This window comes from Mus musculus, chromosome 11 (genome assembly GCF_000001635.26).
Source record: "Mus musculus strain C57BL/6J chromosome 11, GRCm38.p6 C57BL/6J".
NCBI classification, from domain to species: Eukaryota; Metazoa; Chordata; class Mammalia; order Rodentia; family Muridae; genus Mus; species Mus musculus.
Window position 1 is genome coordinate 54,416,184 of NC_000077.6, and position 14,142 is coordinate 54,430,325.

At 39.9% G+C, this 14,142-nt stretch overlaps 1 protein-coding gene across 1 annotated transcript in view; it reads left to right on the forward strand.

Moving 5' to 3' along the window:
- Positions 1 to 10,607, forward strand: part of Meikin (meiotic kinetochore factor) — a 56,139-nt gene extending 45,532 nt beyond the window's left edge. The window contains exons 13-14 of the mRNA NM_029105.2: positions 1,547 to 1,667; positions 10,465 to 10,607. Of these exons, the coding sequence (NP_083381.1) occupies positions 1,547 to 1,667; positions 10,465 to 10,496 (153 nt within the window). The 3' untranslated portion in view covers positions 10,497 to 10,607. The remainder of the gene's footprint in view (positions 1 to 1,546; positions 1,668 to 10,464) is intronic.
- The last annotated feature ends 3,535 nt before the right edge of the window (positions 10,608 to 14,142 follow it).

A 14,142-nucleotide genomic window follows, 5' to 3' on the forward strand; every position in this document is an offset into this window, starting at 1 on the left:
TGGATCTGCGTGCTTTCTTTCAGTATTGTTTTATTATAGGTGTCTCCAAGCAATGACTTGCCAAATACCTAAGCAAAATTGAACTTTGCTTCCTGGCCTTCACCAATGCCCTAGGTAGTCCTTGAGTTGACCCTGGGCTTGGAATTCAGTAAGAATGTTGCCTATTCGGTGACATTCAGAATTGCCTCTAGTATTGTAAGAGAGACAGTGAAAGAAATCAGGCATTACTATCTACTACATAGAGTTAGAAATCTCAGAGCAAGCTTAGCAAAGTAAGTTTAGAATTTTTATTATAGTTATGTATGATAGACTACATTACTTATTAGTAGAAAGTCCCACACACAACCACTTAGAATAAAAGCCAAGTCACTCTCATATACAGGAATTTACAATGGTTCAGGAAGTAGATTGGGCTGTGGTTTTAGAGTATTGCATTATTCATGAGAAGGTTAGCTAGAGTGGAACTCCCTAATTAGAACTATGGCTTGGGCGTGAAAGCCCTTGCCCCAGGAGTGTAAAAACCTCACACCTGGCTTCTAAGAATATAACTGGCCTTAGATAGAACTGGCTTTGTCTTATTGCCTAGTTCCTGCCCATCTTTATGTTTGCATTCCTTTGTTTTATGTAAGAGACTTTAAACATCCGGTAACCTCATTGTACCTTGCTGATGTGTCACCTAACTTCCCTATTTTCTTCTGTATTAAAAGTCTGATGCTCGATTTGACAAATTACATTCAGATTATAGGCACACTCCCTTGTGTCTGTGTCTGTTTGTCACCCCCTTTTCTCCAACTCCTGCCCACCTGTAACCGGAAACCTGCTTTCTCCCAAGGACTGAGGGGGGCTAACTGAGGCCAGTCCGCAGCAGAAGTGAATCAACACCTTTGTACCCCTCATTTAGACAATAAATCAGGACATTATAAATAACCCCTCCAAAGTGTTTCAAATCATGGTTTGCTTTAGCCTCCCAATAAGTACCTGTCTTCTTGGTGTTTGATCCACTGTGTGGTCATTTGAATGGAACTGGTCCCCATAGGCTCCTGTGTTTGAATACAGGTCCTTCCTGTTTGGGAAGGACTAGGAGGTGTGTAGTTGTGTTGGAAATGTATACCTGGGGACAGGCTTTGTGCTTTCCAAAGCCAGGTACTATTGCTCTCTCTGCCTCCTGCTCATAGATTGAGGTGTGTGCCCTCAGCTATTCCTGATGCTGGGGCTTCACTCCACCATATGGATTCTTACCCTCTGGAACCATAAGCCAAACTAAAATCTTTCTTTTATAAATTGCTTTGGTCTTTGTGTTTTATCACAATAGGAAAATAACTAAGATAATTCATCATTCCTTTTTATTTTTCAATACTAAAACCATTACTAAGCCATTCCTTTGACACGGTACATATCCTTGTTTATTTGGGTGTTACTTATTGTTTTCTGATATGATTCTGTCAGTCTAACCAAGAAGACTGAGACTATTTGTACTTTAAATTAGACAGCATTAAATGTAATACTTGGAGGAATTATGCAATAACTACTTTTCTTTCTTTTTCAGTTTTCTCCAAACACATCAGAGATCTGTTGTATTATTAGGTCATCACCAGGAACCAGACAGATGAGAAGGAAAGACCCTGCTGTGAAAAACAGATGTTCTCCTCCTAAAGATGTTCCTCTAGGTATGAGCTTAGCGTAGTGTCCTCATTATATAAAGTGTGGGTTTTTTTTAATGAAAAGATGCTTTCTGTACACAGGAAATTAATTTATAACATGTATCTCAAGATTTTATATAAAACAGAAAAGATAAAATTACAAAAGCCTGGGCAGATTTCATAAACTGAGTAAAATAACTTTTTGAAGATGCATACTTCATCTTTTGAAAACTTTGCTTATGATATTGATTAAATATATTTATCTAGGATGCTGCTCTTTCAATAATTTGAAATTTTATACTGTTTAAATTTTATTTTAGTTGTATTCTTTTAAAAGACAGGGTTTTTTATTTGTTTGTTTGTTTGGCTGTTTTTTGTTTTTTCTTTTCTTTTCTTTTCTTTTCTTTTCTTTTCTTTTCTTTTCTTTTCTTTCCTTTTCTTTTCTTTTTCTTTATTCACCTGGTATTGGTTGAGTACTTCTGTATTAGGCACCATGCTAAGAATCTTAGCATCTCAGTTCCTCACCATGACTATAGTAGATACAATTAGTACTGTTATCCCACTTTTATACACTTAAAAGTAGGAGATTTTAAGTGGTAGATATTATCAAGTGGTTGTGGAAAATTTGGCCATTCAAGGCATCTAACATCAACTACACATTTTTTTTTCTAATTCCTTAGTGAAGCTGAGGAAACGCTCATGAGTGAGGGCCCAATGAAACAACTGAAATTTAATGTATTTTCTATATGTCCACTGTTCACTCTTGATTTTTGTCCTCATTTCTACCACAGTGTTGGCTTTGAGCATGCTTCAAAGTCATGGAGAATTCTCTTTGTAAATGACTGCCTGATTTCCTAAGTCAATACTGCTCATTTTATACCTAATAATTATATTACTGAGGGTTGCCCGGAGTATCAGAACAATTATTAATAAGTATCTGTTTCTCTATGGATACTCACAAACATAAAGTGTTTAGTACTTCTGGGGGAGGTTCTTTATATAGAGTGTGGAGGAGCAATAAAGAACCTTTCCTGATGTCTCTTGTGCTCAAATATGTAAATACATATGTGATAGATAGATAAGTAGGTAGATAGATAGATAGATAGATAGATAGATAGATAGATAGATAGATAGATGTTTTATATTAGAGGAGACTTAATACAGGAATTGGTCAAATGGTTATGGAAGCTTCAGAATCCAGTGGCATGCTATCCAAGTGCTAGAGAACCAGAGATGCCAGTAGCATTGCTAAGTCAAAACTCAAAGACTTGAGAACAAGGAGTGCCTGTGGTTGGTGTAAACTCTTAGCCAAGAACGATGAGCAGTAACCATGCATCATAGTTAGGATTTCCATTGCTATGAAAGGACACTATGACCAAGACAATTCTTATAAAGGCAAGCATTTAACTGGGCCTGGCTTGAGTTTCTGAGGTTTAGTTCATTATCATAGCAGGAAGCATGGCAGCAGGTAAGTAGACATGGTGCTGGAGAAGGAGCTGAGAGTTCTGTATCTTGATTCAAAGGCAACCAGGAGAGGACTGTCTTTCTGGCAACTAGGAGGTGGGTCTCAAAGCCCACCCTCACAGTGACACGCTTCCTCCACTAGGCCACACCTACTCCAAAAGGCCACACATCCTAATTGTCCCACTCCCTGGGCCAAGCCTATTCAAACTACCGCAGCATAACGCTTAAAACTACTGTGACCTGATAGTTCTTCTACTGAACCGATGAGTCCATTACTTTTTAATTCAACCTCACTCAAGTTCTCAGGCAAAAAAAAAAAATCACACTGGTTCCCTTCTGAATTTTTATGAGCTGGATTGTCACTGTCCGCATTTCTTTCCACACTCTCTGGAGTTTTCCAAACTCCCACTAGAATGGCCAATTAATCTCTGCTTATAAATTCTAGGACTTCTTTAACCCAGAGCTCCAGATTCCTCTACATTCCTCCCACAAAACAGTCCCAAATGCCTAAGAACTGCACAGTCTCATTTATTGGAGCAGTGACGACACTCTTGGTACCAACTTCTCTTTCTTTCTTTCTTCCTTCCTTCCTTCCTTCCTTCCTTCCTTCCTTCCTTCCTTCCTTCCTCCCTCCCTCCCTCCCTCCCTCCCTCCCTTCCTTTTTTTTTAATTAATCATTCCACTCGTTTACATCTCAAATGATATCCTACTTCCTGGTTACCCCTCCACAAATCCCCCATCCCACATCCACCCTCTCCCTGCTCCCCTTTGCCTCTGTGAGGGTGCTCCCACACACACACTCTCCCCCTTCACTGCTCCAGCATCCCCCTACGCTGGGGCATCAAACCTCCACAGGACCAAGGGCTTCCCTTCCCATTGATGTCAGACAAAACCATCCTCTGCTACATATGTATCTGGAGCCATGGATCCCTCCCCATATACTCCTTGGTTGGTGGTCTAGCCCCTTGGAGCACTGAGTGCTCCCACCAGCCAACATTGCTCCTCCGAGGGGGTTGCAATCCCCCTCCACTCTTCCAGTCTTTCCACCAGCTCCCCCATCAGGTTCCCTGAGCTCAGTCTGATGGTTGGCTCCAAGCATCCACATCTGCATTAGTCAGTTGTTGGCAGAACCTCCAAAGGAACAGCCACACCAGATTTCTGTCAGCAAGTGCCTCTTGACAACAGCAACAGTGTTGGGGCTTGGTGTCTGCAGACAGAATGGAGCCTCAGGTGGGGTGGTCCAAATATCTGACAAGAAGCAATTTAAAGGGAAGGAATTTATTTTGGTCCATGGTTTAAAAAGAAGTACAGTCAATAATGATGGAGAAAACATGGTGGCAAGAACATGAGACAGGTGGTAACATTATATCTGATGTTAGGGAGCAGAAAGTGGGCAAGATATAAGCCTGATCTATAAAACCTCAAAGCTTTCCCCTAATGACCCAGTTCCTCCATGAAAGTTCCATTTCCTATAGGTTCTACAGCTTTCCAGAATAGTACCACCAACTAGGTGATGGTCTCGTAAGGGACACTTTGTATGCAAACCATAACAGGATGATACCACTCTCACTCTGTAAAGTAGCCCATAAATTCACATGTAGCAGCTTTGGCAGAGTGCTATATGTATAAATGGCATATTCATATCCAAAGTGTTTACCTTGTAAGAACAAAACACTGCCTTTTGCAAGATAAAAGTTTTTCAGTGTTGCTGACTGAGCACTTCAAGATGTACTGCTATCATAGAGCCAGCTAAGTCTGTGTTGATGAGCCTGTGCTCCCTGCTACCTAGTTCATTATAAACAAGGACAGAGAGGATACCAATTAGATTCTTTCCTCTTTCTCCAACCTTGTGCTGACGGAGGTTGCTAGGGAAAAAAGAGACTGACTGGTATCCATAAGCATTAATTATACTATCCATTTGATTATTAAGAATCCTTCTCTGCTGAGGTCACCATTTGGTATATATTTGTATGTCATCCAAATAAATATATTCATGGTTTTTGTCAGTTTAGAGAACTTTATACAATGCCTCTTCTCAAATGTCTTTTCTTCTATTTTTCCAATCACATTTCTTCCAAGTCTCAACCATCTATCCAAACCTTGGTTAGCACCTATGAATTGGTATGCATCCAACAGCTGATCTTTCCTTCTTCCAGCAAAACAACAACCAGGTACACTTCTCAAAGTCCTGCCCCAGGGCAAGCAGATTTCACAGGATTTTTTTTTTTTTCTGAGACATATCAGAGGGACTGGTCAGTATTTACCAGATCTGATCTTTTTTTCCTAGCCAGCTACCTATAGAACACTCCCCATGACCTTTAAATGTAGCCTGGATGAGAGAAGATAAAGAAGTTAAAATACGGGCTATGGCACTTGGATCAGTTCTTTATGTGACCTACTTGTACCTTCAGTGAATGCTTAAGGGCAATCCTATGTGTATTAGTTTCATTTGGCAATAAAGATCTGATCTTCACTTTGTGAAGTCATGTAAAATACAGTAGTGCTCAGTAACATAGTGGTCCAGTGTTATGGCCCATTCACAGGCTAAATTTTTCTTCCGTGTTTTAGTATTTATCCACCAATGATAGCTGAACTTCAGTTTTTAATCCTAGAGGCCATACTGTTCAGCTTTAGGTCCTGCCAAAAGATCCAGGCAACATCTCTATTTGTCAGGGACACTGAATCTACTGGATGGACCATGTAGTGCAAGTGTTAGAGCATTTTGCACCATAGCTTGTTCTGAGCCTCTTGTTAAATTGTATAATATTTTTAGGTCATTTGGTAAATGGGCTAAAATAGTACACACAAATAAGATACACATTGACAACAAAATCCATAATGGCCCATGAAGGAGTAGGAATATGCCTTTTCTGGTTATGCCAGAACTATGCTATGCTTCAGGGGTCATCTCACAGTACGGGACCCCTAGGAGCCCTGAGATAGAAGATTCCTAGCACAGTTCCACTTGTCAGCAATGATGTCTCTGTATGTTCATCAAAAGATACAGACTACAAGTCCTTCTATCTGGGAAATCCCAGAGAATGGCCCTGACCAAAGTCCATCTCTTGGTCAGTATTTAATATTTAATAAAGCTTGATTTAAATTTGCACCCCCAAAAGATACAGACTAGAGCCAGATTTAGGGGTGTACATATTTAACTCCAGCACTCAGGAGTCAGAGACAGGTGGGTAGATCTATGTGAGTTTTTAGGCAACATAGATCTCTGTTCTATGTAGCAAATTTCTGGCCACCTAGGGCAAAAGACTTGTCTTAAAAAAAGATATAAACTAGAATATTTATTGGTCATAATAATTTGAAACTACAATCTAGCCAGATGCGCATCAATTAAAAATAGGTAAGTCAACTATAGTATGTTCATTCAAATGCTACACAGTAATAATCAACATAGAGTTAAAGGAAACTGTTTTGTTGGATCATGTTAATAAACTTCACATAAGATATTAGACATTCTTAGGGAGCATATTTACTATTATTTATTTATATTTGTATAGCAAAAACCAGGTAAACTGAACTCTGAAGGAACTGGGAGTGGACACCTCCATTAGAATGATGGTTTTAACTAAAGAAGTTGCTACAGATAATTTTATGGTGCTGGTTATGTTAGCATGTTACACTTATGAAAAATCCTCAGGCTGAACATATGTGTGTGTTGGGGCGGTTGTTTATATGTATGCCAATAAAAACTTTATTAATAAAAATAGGAAAAGTATTGATCTTTGTAGGTCTGTCATACTAGTTTATGACATCAGATATTGTCAAAATTTGGAGGTTAAGTAACAAATCCAAATTAAAATGTTCATGGGAGATTTAGATGTTCACAGCTGGCCAGTGAATTTAGAGACCCTTGATGAATGGTGAACTGCTGCCGCCATCTCCTGGCTTCTTGCTAAGAGCAGCCTCCTCACCTGACTGCCCTTCGACATCTTGCTCCTTGTGTCTGCCTTTCGTTTAGTAAAAATAGCAAAGCACCAAGCTAACTTGTGATCATGTTATTTAAAATATTCAACAGCCTATTCTTAGCATTGGCATTTAAAGTTTTCTCGATTTGGCAGTAACCTAATCAGGGCTGGAGTGTAAAGTTCATTTTGATGATCTAGGACCCTGTACATATGACTGAAAAGGGAGCGTGTTGACTAGCACTATGTTGCCTAAAGAAAAAAAAAAACTTGGTTTAAGGAAACACTAGCCACAAAAATGATGGGACAGGGAAGGCAGAGTGGTACATAGGTTCTGAAAATGGTGTCTACTAGGTAGCAAGGCCTTAGAAAATGTCTACATCAACACTTCACCTTGATAGTCTTCTGGCCACCAAAACAACTGAATACCTGATGAGTTATAGGTGCCAGAAATAAGGCAGAGGACTCTGACTCATGTTAAAGTTTCCAGGTGATTATAATAAACACTAAAATATTGAGAGTCGTGTTCTTTTCTATTTTCTCCCTCTACAGATGACAAATTGTTTTCACCAGATTGATAAGTGATTTTTGTCCTAGTTTACTCAACAGATAATTACTGGCCAAATCAGAACTATATGTACTGTATAAACCTAAAAGAGAATACTCTTTTTGTTGTTGGTGGTGGTTGGGTTTTTTTTGTTTTGTTTTGTTTTTGTTTTTGTTTTTGTTTTTGTTTTTGTTTTTGAGAGACAAGGTTTCTCTGTGTAACCCAGCCCTGGTTGTCCTGGAGCTCACTCTGTAGACCGGGCTCACCTTGAACTCACGGAGCTCCTACTGCCTCTGCCTCCCAAGCACTGGGATTAAATGCATGTGCCACCATACCTGGCTAAGAGGACACTTTTAGCCTTGAATCATATAATCATATAATCACATATATATATATATATATCCCCTTCTCTTTCTCTCTTGATAAAAAACTTGAGTTTTTAGATAATGATAGTGGATAGAAATGGACACAGACACGCAACAAATGAGGTGGAAATAATTCTGTGTAAGTAGCAGAGTGATGGTAACAGAAGTCTTTGGATAATTCTGACACATGAGCAAATTCCTTAAAAGTCTATGGATTTTAGTATGCTACCTGTAAAATTGGTTAAATAGTAGTTGTTACCTAAAAGAATTGTAAGGCTTATAGACAAACTATGTAAATTATCTGGAAAATATATTAACCACTCATTATTAAGTTCTATAGCTCAGTGAAGAGCGCTTCCCTGATATATGTGAGACTCTGGGTTCAATTCCCAGCACTACAAAAAGAAGTCACCTCGTGTGCAGTAGGATTTGCTGTTAGGTGTTTGATTAGTTCCTCAAGTGTAGCTGACATATCTCTTTTGAAAATGTTAACTTGGTTTTTCTTAAATTGCAAAAAGTCTAAAATATGTGTGTAGTTGCTGTATCTAATTATACACTTGATTATGCTATCTCACATGAAGAATAATTTGTCAAGTAAGAATATATCAAGTAGGTATACCAAATATATATAGTTATAACAAATATGTATAGTTATATATAGTTATAGTTTTATAGTTATAGCAAATATATCACAGACAGACATACTTACCTACTGTAATTACAAAGAGGAAGTATGGCCAGTCAGTGCCTTAGAGGAAAAGAAATCAACATGTTTCGACATCATAAAGAATTCTCAAGCCTGTTGTTTGGTTGACATGCATCCATGCATATAAATATGGAGTTCTGTAGTTGGCCGACTCATTTGGGAAATACTCTTGGAGTGTGAATGTCATGTTCTAGATGGTTACTTTCTGAAGTTGATATAGTTGCCTCCTTCTGTCAGTTAATAAATAATCTGATAGAAGATATCAGATGACTAAAACAACTCTGATGGAGACATGTGTGCCTTAATAGAAATATATATGGGATGCTATTAGGGTACACAAGGAAGGGGGTCTCCTTTAGCAGATGATCTAAGGCCCATGGAGAACCTTGGGTACAGGCCTTCTAAAAGGAAGTATCAGTATAAATATAAGCATAGATGTCTAATGGTCTTCCAAGGAGTTGAAATTAGTTATGCCTGCTGCCCTTGCAGACTTGACCTTTGAAAAACTTAAGAATTGACTTGTATTGGGAGGTAGATGGTGGAGCATCTCTGAGGTCATGCTTACTTTCTACCTTATTCTAATCAAAGATACTTTTTAATTGATCATTTTCTCAAGAAGGTTTAGATTTGGAAGAAGTGAGCAGAAAGTAAAAAGGGTGGTTGTGACTTTTGTCAAGTCCATATGAACAGAGATGGGAAGATAGACCTGTGCTGGTCTATTTCCAACTATGTTACTCAGACCACCGGAATACTTATAAATACGAATTCTCAAGTTATTGATTTGGAAGTCTGACTCAGGAATTCTAAGAACCAATCTAAAGAGTTGATAGGACTTAGTAACTAACCAGTCACTTGTAAGGAGTGGTAAGAAAAGATGACTGGAAGATGACGCCCAGATCTCTAGTAACTTTTAGTTCCAGAAGTGAGGCTTGATAGTTTATAACCGGGAAAATAAAGGTCAAATCTCTGAGTGTGAGCATATGAAGGTGACATGAAGGCGAGGCGGGGAAATTACAGGGGGGGGGGCGGGTGCCAAGTGACAACATCTAAGTTAGTACACCTAACACAGTGAAAGTGGCTTTCCCAACTTAAATAATTTGTGAAGCACTTGAGGATCGTGTTCAGGTGGAGCTTTTGCTGCAGCTCCTTTAGAGTGGTACCGAAGGATCCTCCATTCTAACACAACAGTAAGACTACAGTTAGATGTGGCTGCTATTACTGGTTTCTGGATGGGTCCCACTTTGAGTAGCAATGGATCTCTGGCTTATAATCACTTTCCTGACCATCTGATATTTGGTAAGATCATTTTAATCTTACTCACAGATTCCAGCGGGCACAGAGCATGACTATGATAGCAGGGTTTTCTGAGGTGCAAGAATGGAACGGTGACAGTGGGAACACCCTTAGGCGTAGTCTGCATTCGGGTCTCCTGCTGTCAGCTCTGAAGGGAAATCTGCAACAATGTCATATTTGGGAAGAAAGCGAATGTTCCTGCAGCCTGGACTAGGGGAATGAAAAAGAGTGGTAGACAGACGTGAGGTGTTGCCTAGATAGTCACGGAGGGGAACAAGGACAAGCAGCTCAGGGCAGAGTTCCTCTGGGCTACAAGGAGGGGCTACGAAACCACACCGATGCTTCCATTATCAGCCTTTATCAGGTTTCCCTCTAGAATGTTACTAAGCAGGTCTCTTGATGTTTCCAGAAAGAACTCTGTAGGAAGCAGTGGGTGTGGTGCAGGCAGGGAGAGCTCTCACCCTTGAAAACTGGTTATTAGTAATGATTGGACACTTGCTTCTCTACCAAATAATATGTCTTTTTTCTCTAGATATTATAATGAAGACAAATGGCAGAACATAACATCTGTGACTGAATTTTCACTGCTTTGAAGATGTGAATGTAAATATGAAATCCATAGAAGCAGAATGTCTGCCTGAAATTATATAAAATTAAAATTCTCTTATTGTTTGCGATAAACTGTGGGGAAATTCTCCTAATGGTCTTGTCATTTGCTTTAGTCAGTTAAGAAAAGAAACATTCTCCCATATTCTTCTTAAATGTGTGTATGTGTACTTTAAATATGAACCAGTTAGATGTTATTAGAAGACCATGCACCAAAATAGAAGATTTTGTGCCCATTATGGGCTCTCATCAGGTTCCTTCCTTCCTTCCTTTCTTCCTTCCTTCCTTCCTTCCTTCCTTCCTTCCTTCCTTCCTTCCTCCCTCCCTTCCTTTCTTTCTCCCCAGATCTGTCCTTTGTATGGATCAAAAGTAGTAAAGTCGTTGAAGTGCTAAAAATGAAAATGATTATATTACAAGCTATTTTTAACAGAACTTAATTGAAACCACATGAGTGAGAGACCTAATTCCAGGTCTGACTAAAAGAAACTCTACACTCAAAAATTGCTGAAGCAGGAATATATGGTATGTACACTCAATCATACACTAAGTATTTAATATGTTACCTCATCTCTAAACTATCGTCAGCACTCTCTGTAGGGCTGTGATTGTGCTTGTCCCAGTGGTTTCATGGTATAACTTGTGGCATCTGTACAGTGCCTGTCCTAAGGAAACAGAAGCCTGTTGTCAGTGAACAGAGTACAGTTGTATAACTTGGCGAGATGTTAACCCTGATGTTGGGACTAAGGCCACACATAAAAGCAAGAAGTTTCAAAGCTGCTCCAGTAGCAAGGAAAAGCATAAAACTTTCTGTTTAATCTGAGGTTAAGTGACCTATACACTCTTTCTTTTTAAATAGCAGTCCTATGAAAAGATTCTTTTAAATGTTCCGAAAAGCTCTAAGCTACTAAGAAAGCACCCCCACCCCCCCTTTTTGTTACTCTGACTTCATCTGGAGGTGAACCATGAAAATACAGAAGAGAGTGTTAATGATGGAAGAGGAAGCGAGTGCAGACGTGTTTTCCAGATCAGTTCAACTAAGTCAGCGACTCTTATAACGGTTTTAAAAGCAGAAATAAGATAAACTGTTGGGGAGTGAGGACCAAGACAAGGTCTGTTTCCTGTCTTCACAGAGTTTAATCGAAGGGAAAGTGCGTTACTCGGTACTTCCCAGGTGGGTGGTAGGTCCTGTGAGAAGCAGTGTGGTCTGGGAGTGGGGGGATTAGAAGGTATCCATCTTTGGATACATGTATATACATACGAATGTCGCACATGGAAGTCAACATTGGCTGACTTCCTCAATCGTTTCGCATTTTATTTATTGACACAGGATTTCTCAGTTGAACCCAGAGCTTGCCAATCAGCTAGTCTAGCAGGCCAGCCTGCCCCAGGAAGCCCTGTCTCTGCTTCCTAAGTTCTGGGATTGTAGGTGGCCATCATGCCTACCTAGCTTTTATGTGGGTTCTGGGATTACAAATACAAAGTTCATCCAGCAAGCCTGATAAGTAAGTGCTCTCTCCACTGAGTCATCTCTCCAACCCAAAAGTTTCTTTCTTTGCATTCTCTTCCAGTACTGGGTATTGAAACTATGGCTTCCTGTGTACTGGCTATGTGCTCGATCTCTGATCTATAGACCCTGCCCTTTCTTTTTAGAACTGCATTTATGCATGAGTAAGAGAGGCATTTGTTCCAGAGGTCAGAGTACAATTTGCAGACATTGGTACTTCATGTGGGTTCGGAGGATTGAAGTCTGATCAGTGGGCTTGCCAACAGGTGACTATTAAGACCTACTGAGCCATCTCACGGGCCCCCAGCTGAACACTTCTTTCATTTGTGTGTGTTGTAGTAAACTTGCATTGTATGTGCCTACCATACTTTCTTTGGAGGTTTAGCCGCTGATTGACATCTTAGTGGTTCCATTCCTTAGCTAGTGTGACTATGGTAAATATAGATGTGGAAGTATTTTTGTGCTGTGGTACCTTACATTCCTTCATGCATATGACCAGGAGTAGAGCTGGCTCATACCCTAGCTCTGTTTAATATATTCCTGCTGATTTTCTGAGTGGCCACGCCAGTTTGCATTCCCAGTAGCAGTGAATACTAGTTGTCCCCTCCCTGCATACATGCTAGCATTTGCTGTCACTTATTTTCTTCGTAATAGCCATTCTGACTAGAATGATATAGAATCTTTTTTGTTGTTGTTGTTTTGTTTTGTTTTTTCAAGACAGGGTTTCTCTGTATAGCCCTGGCTGTCCTGGAACTCACTTTGTAGACCAGGCTGGCCTCGAACTCAGAAATCTGCCTGCTTCTGCCTCCCGAGTGCTGGGATTAAAGGCATGCGCCACCACTCCTGGCTATGATATAGAATCTTAATCTTCCCAATGGCTAAATATGTTGAAAACTATTGTTAAGTATTTATGTTGTTTTTTCTTTTTAAAATATGGTTGTTTTTATTTACTGTTTGAGAATTTCATACATGCATACAATGTGTTTTGAACATACCCACCCCATACTCCATTCACCCTCTTCAACTCCCCCACACTCCCTCAACAAAGCCCTCCTCCTAAGTTCATGTCTTTTCTTTTAAAAATAATCCACAAAGTCTAATTAGTGCTGCCCATAGATGCATGGGTCTGGAGCCATCCACTAGAGTGTGGCAACCCAGCAGAGGCTACATCCCTTGCAGCCATAAACTGCTAATGGGCTAGGTGAATTGCCTCATGAGCCCCTCTTCTGTTAGTGCTAGAATTTTGATTGGCTTGATTTTATGGGGTTTGTGCAAGTAACCGCAGCTGCTGTGAGTATACGAGTTAAACAGCTATATTAAATCAAGAAGGTAGCATTTCACAATACTCCTTCCCATTCTCCAGCTCTTACATTCCTCCCTAAATCTCTTCTGCAGTGTTCCTTGAATGGAGGAGGGTGAGGGTGAGGGTACAGCTGAGGGCAATGGCGAGGGTGAAGAAGGGTTGATCCAGACATCCCATTTAGGATTGCACACTCAGCAGTCACAAACTCTCAGCATTTTCGCACGTTATATGCATTAGCTGCAGCCCACTGCACAAACAGCTTCTCTGAACAAGCTTGAGTCATAATCTCTGGGAGTAAACACAAATACTTAGATGATGTATGAACAACATGACCATTTGGCAAAACAATAGCCGTCGGTCTCCCTCTAGGGCTTCGTGACCTCTCAAGCCACGGTGCCAAACTTGAATTTCCTATGGTACGGACTTTAAACCCAGTCACAAAGCCGTCGGCTTCCTCCTGAACTGCCCTCCTTCTATTGTGCCAGTGGGCCCATCTTGTGTGGCAGATGGTTGTGTGTCTTTTCTCCATACGGGCCAGCATAGCTCTTTCCAGCATGTATCGTTGTTGTAGCAGCTGAAGGAGTCTATACCTGATCTGGCCATCTAGTTTTAGGTCTAGTTTTGAAAGCTAATAAACTTCTTTTGTTTGTTTGTGCTAATTTGTTTGTGTTTATGATCAATATAGACTATCTAGGTGATAAGAGTTAATTCAATTAGCTTTTCTATAGATGTCAACATCATAGGATTAATCTAAGTGAGAGCATACAGTCACCTATCAGGTCTATGTTTCCAAATAC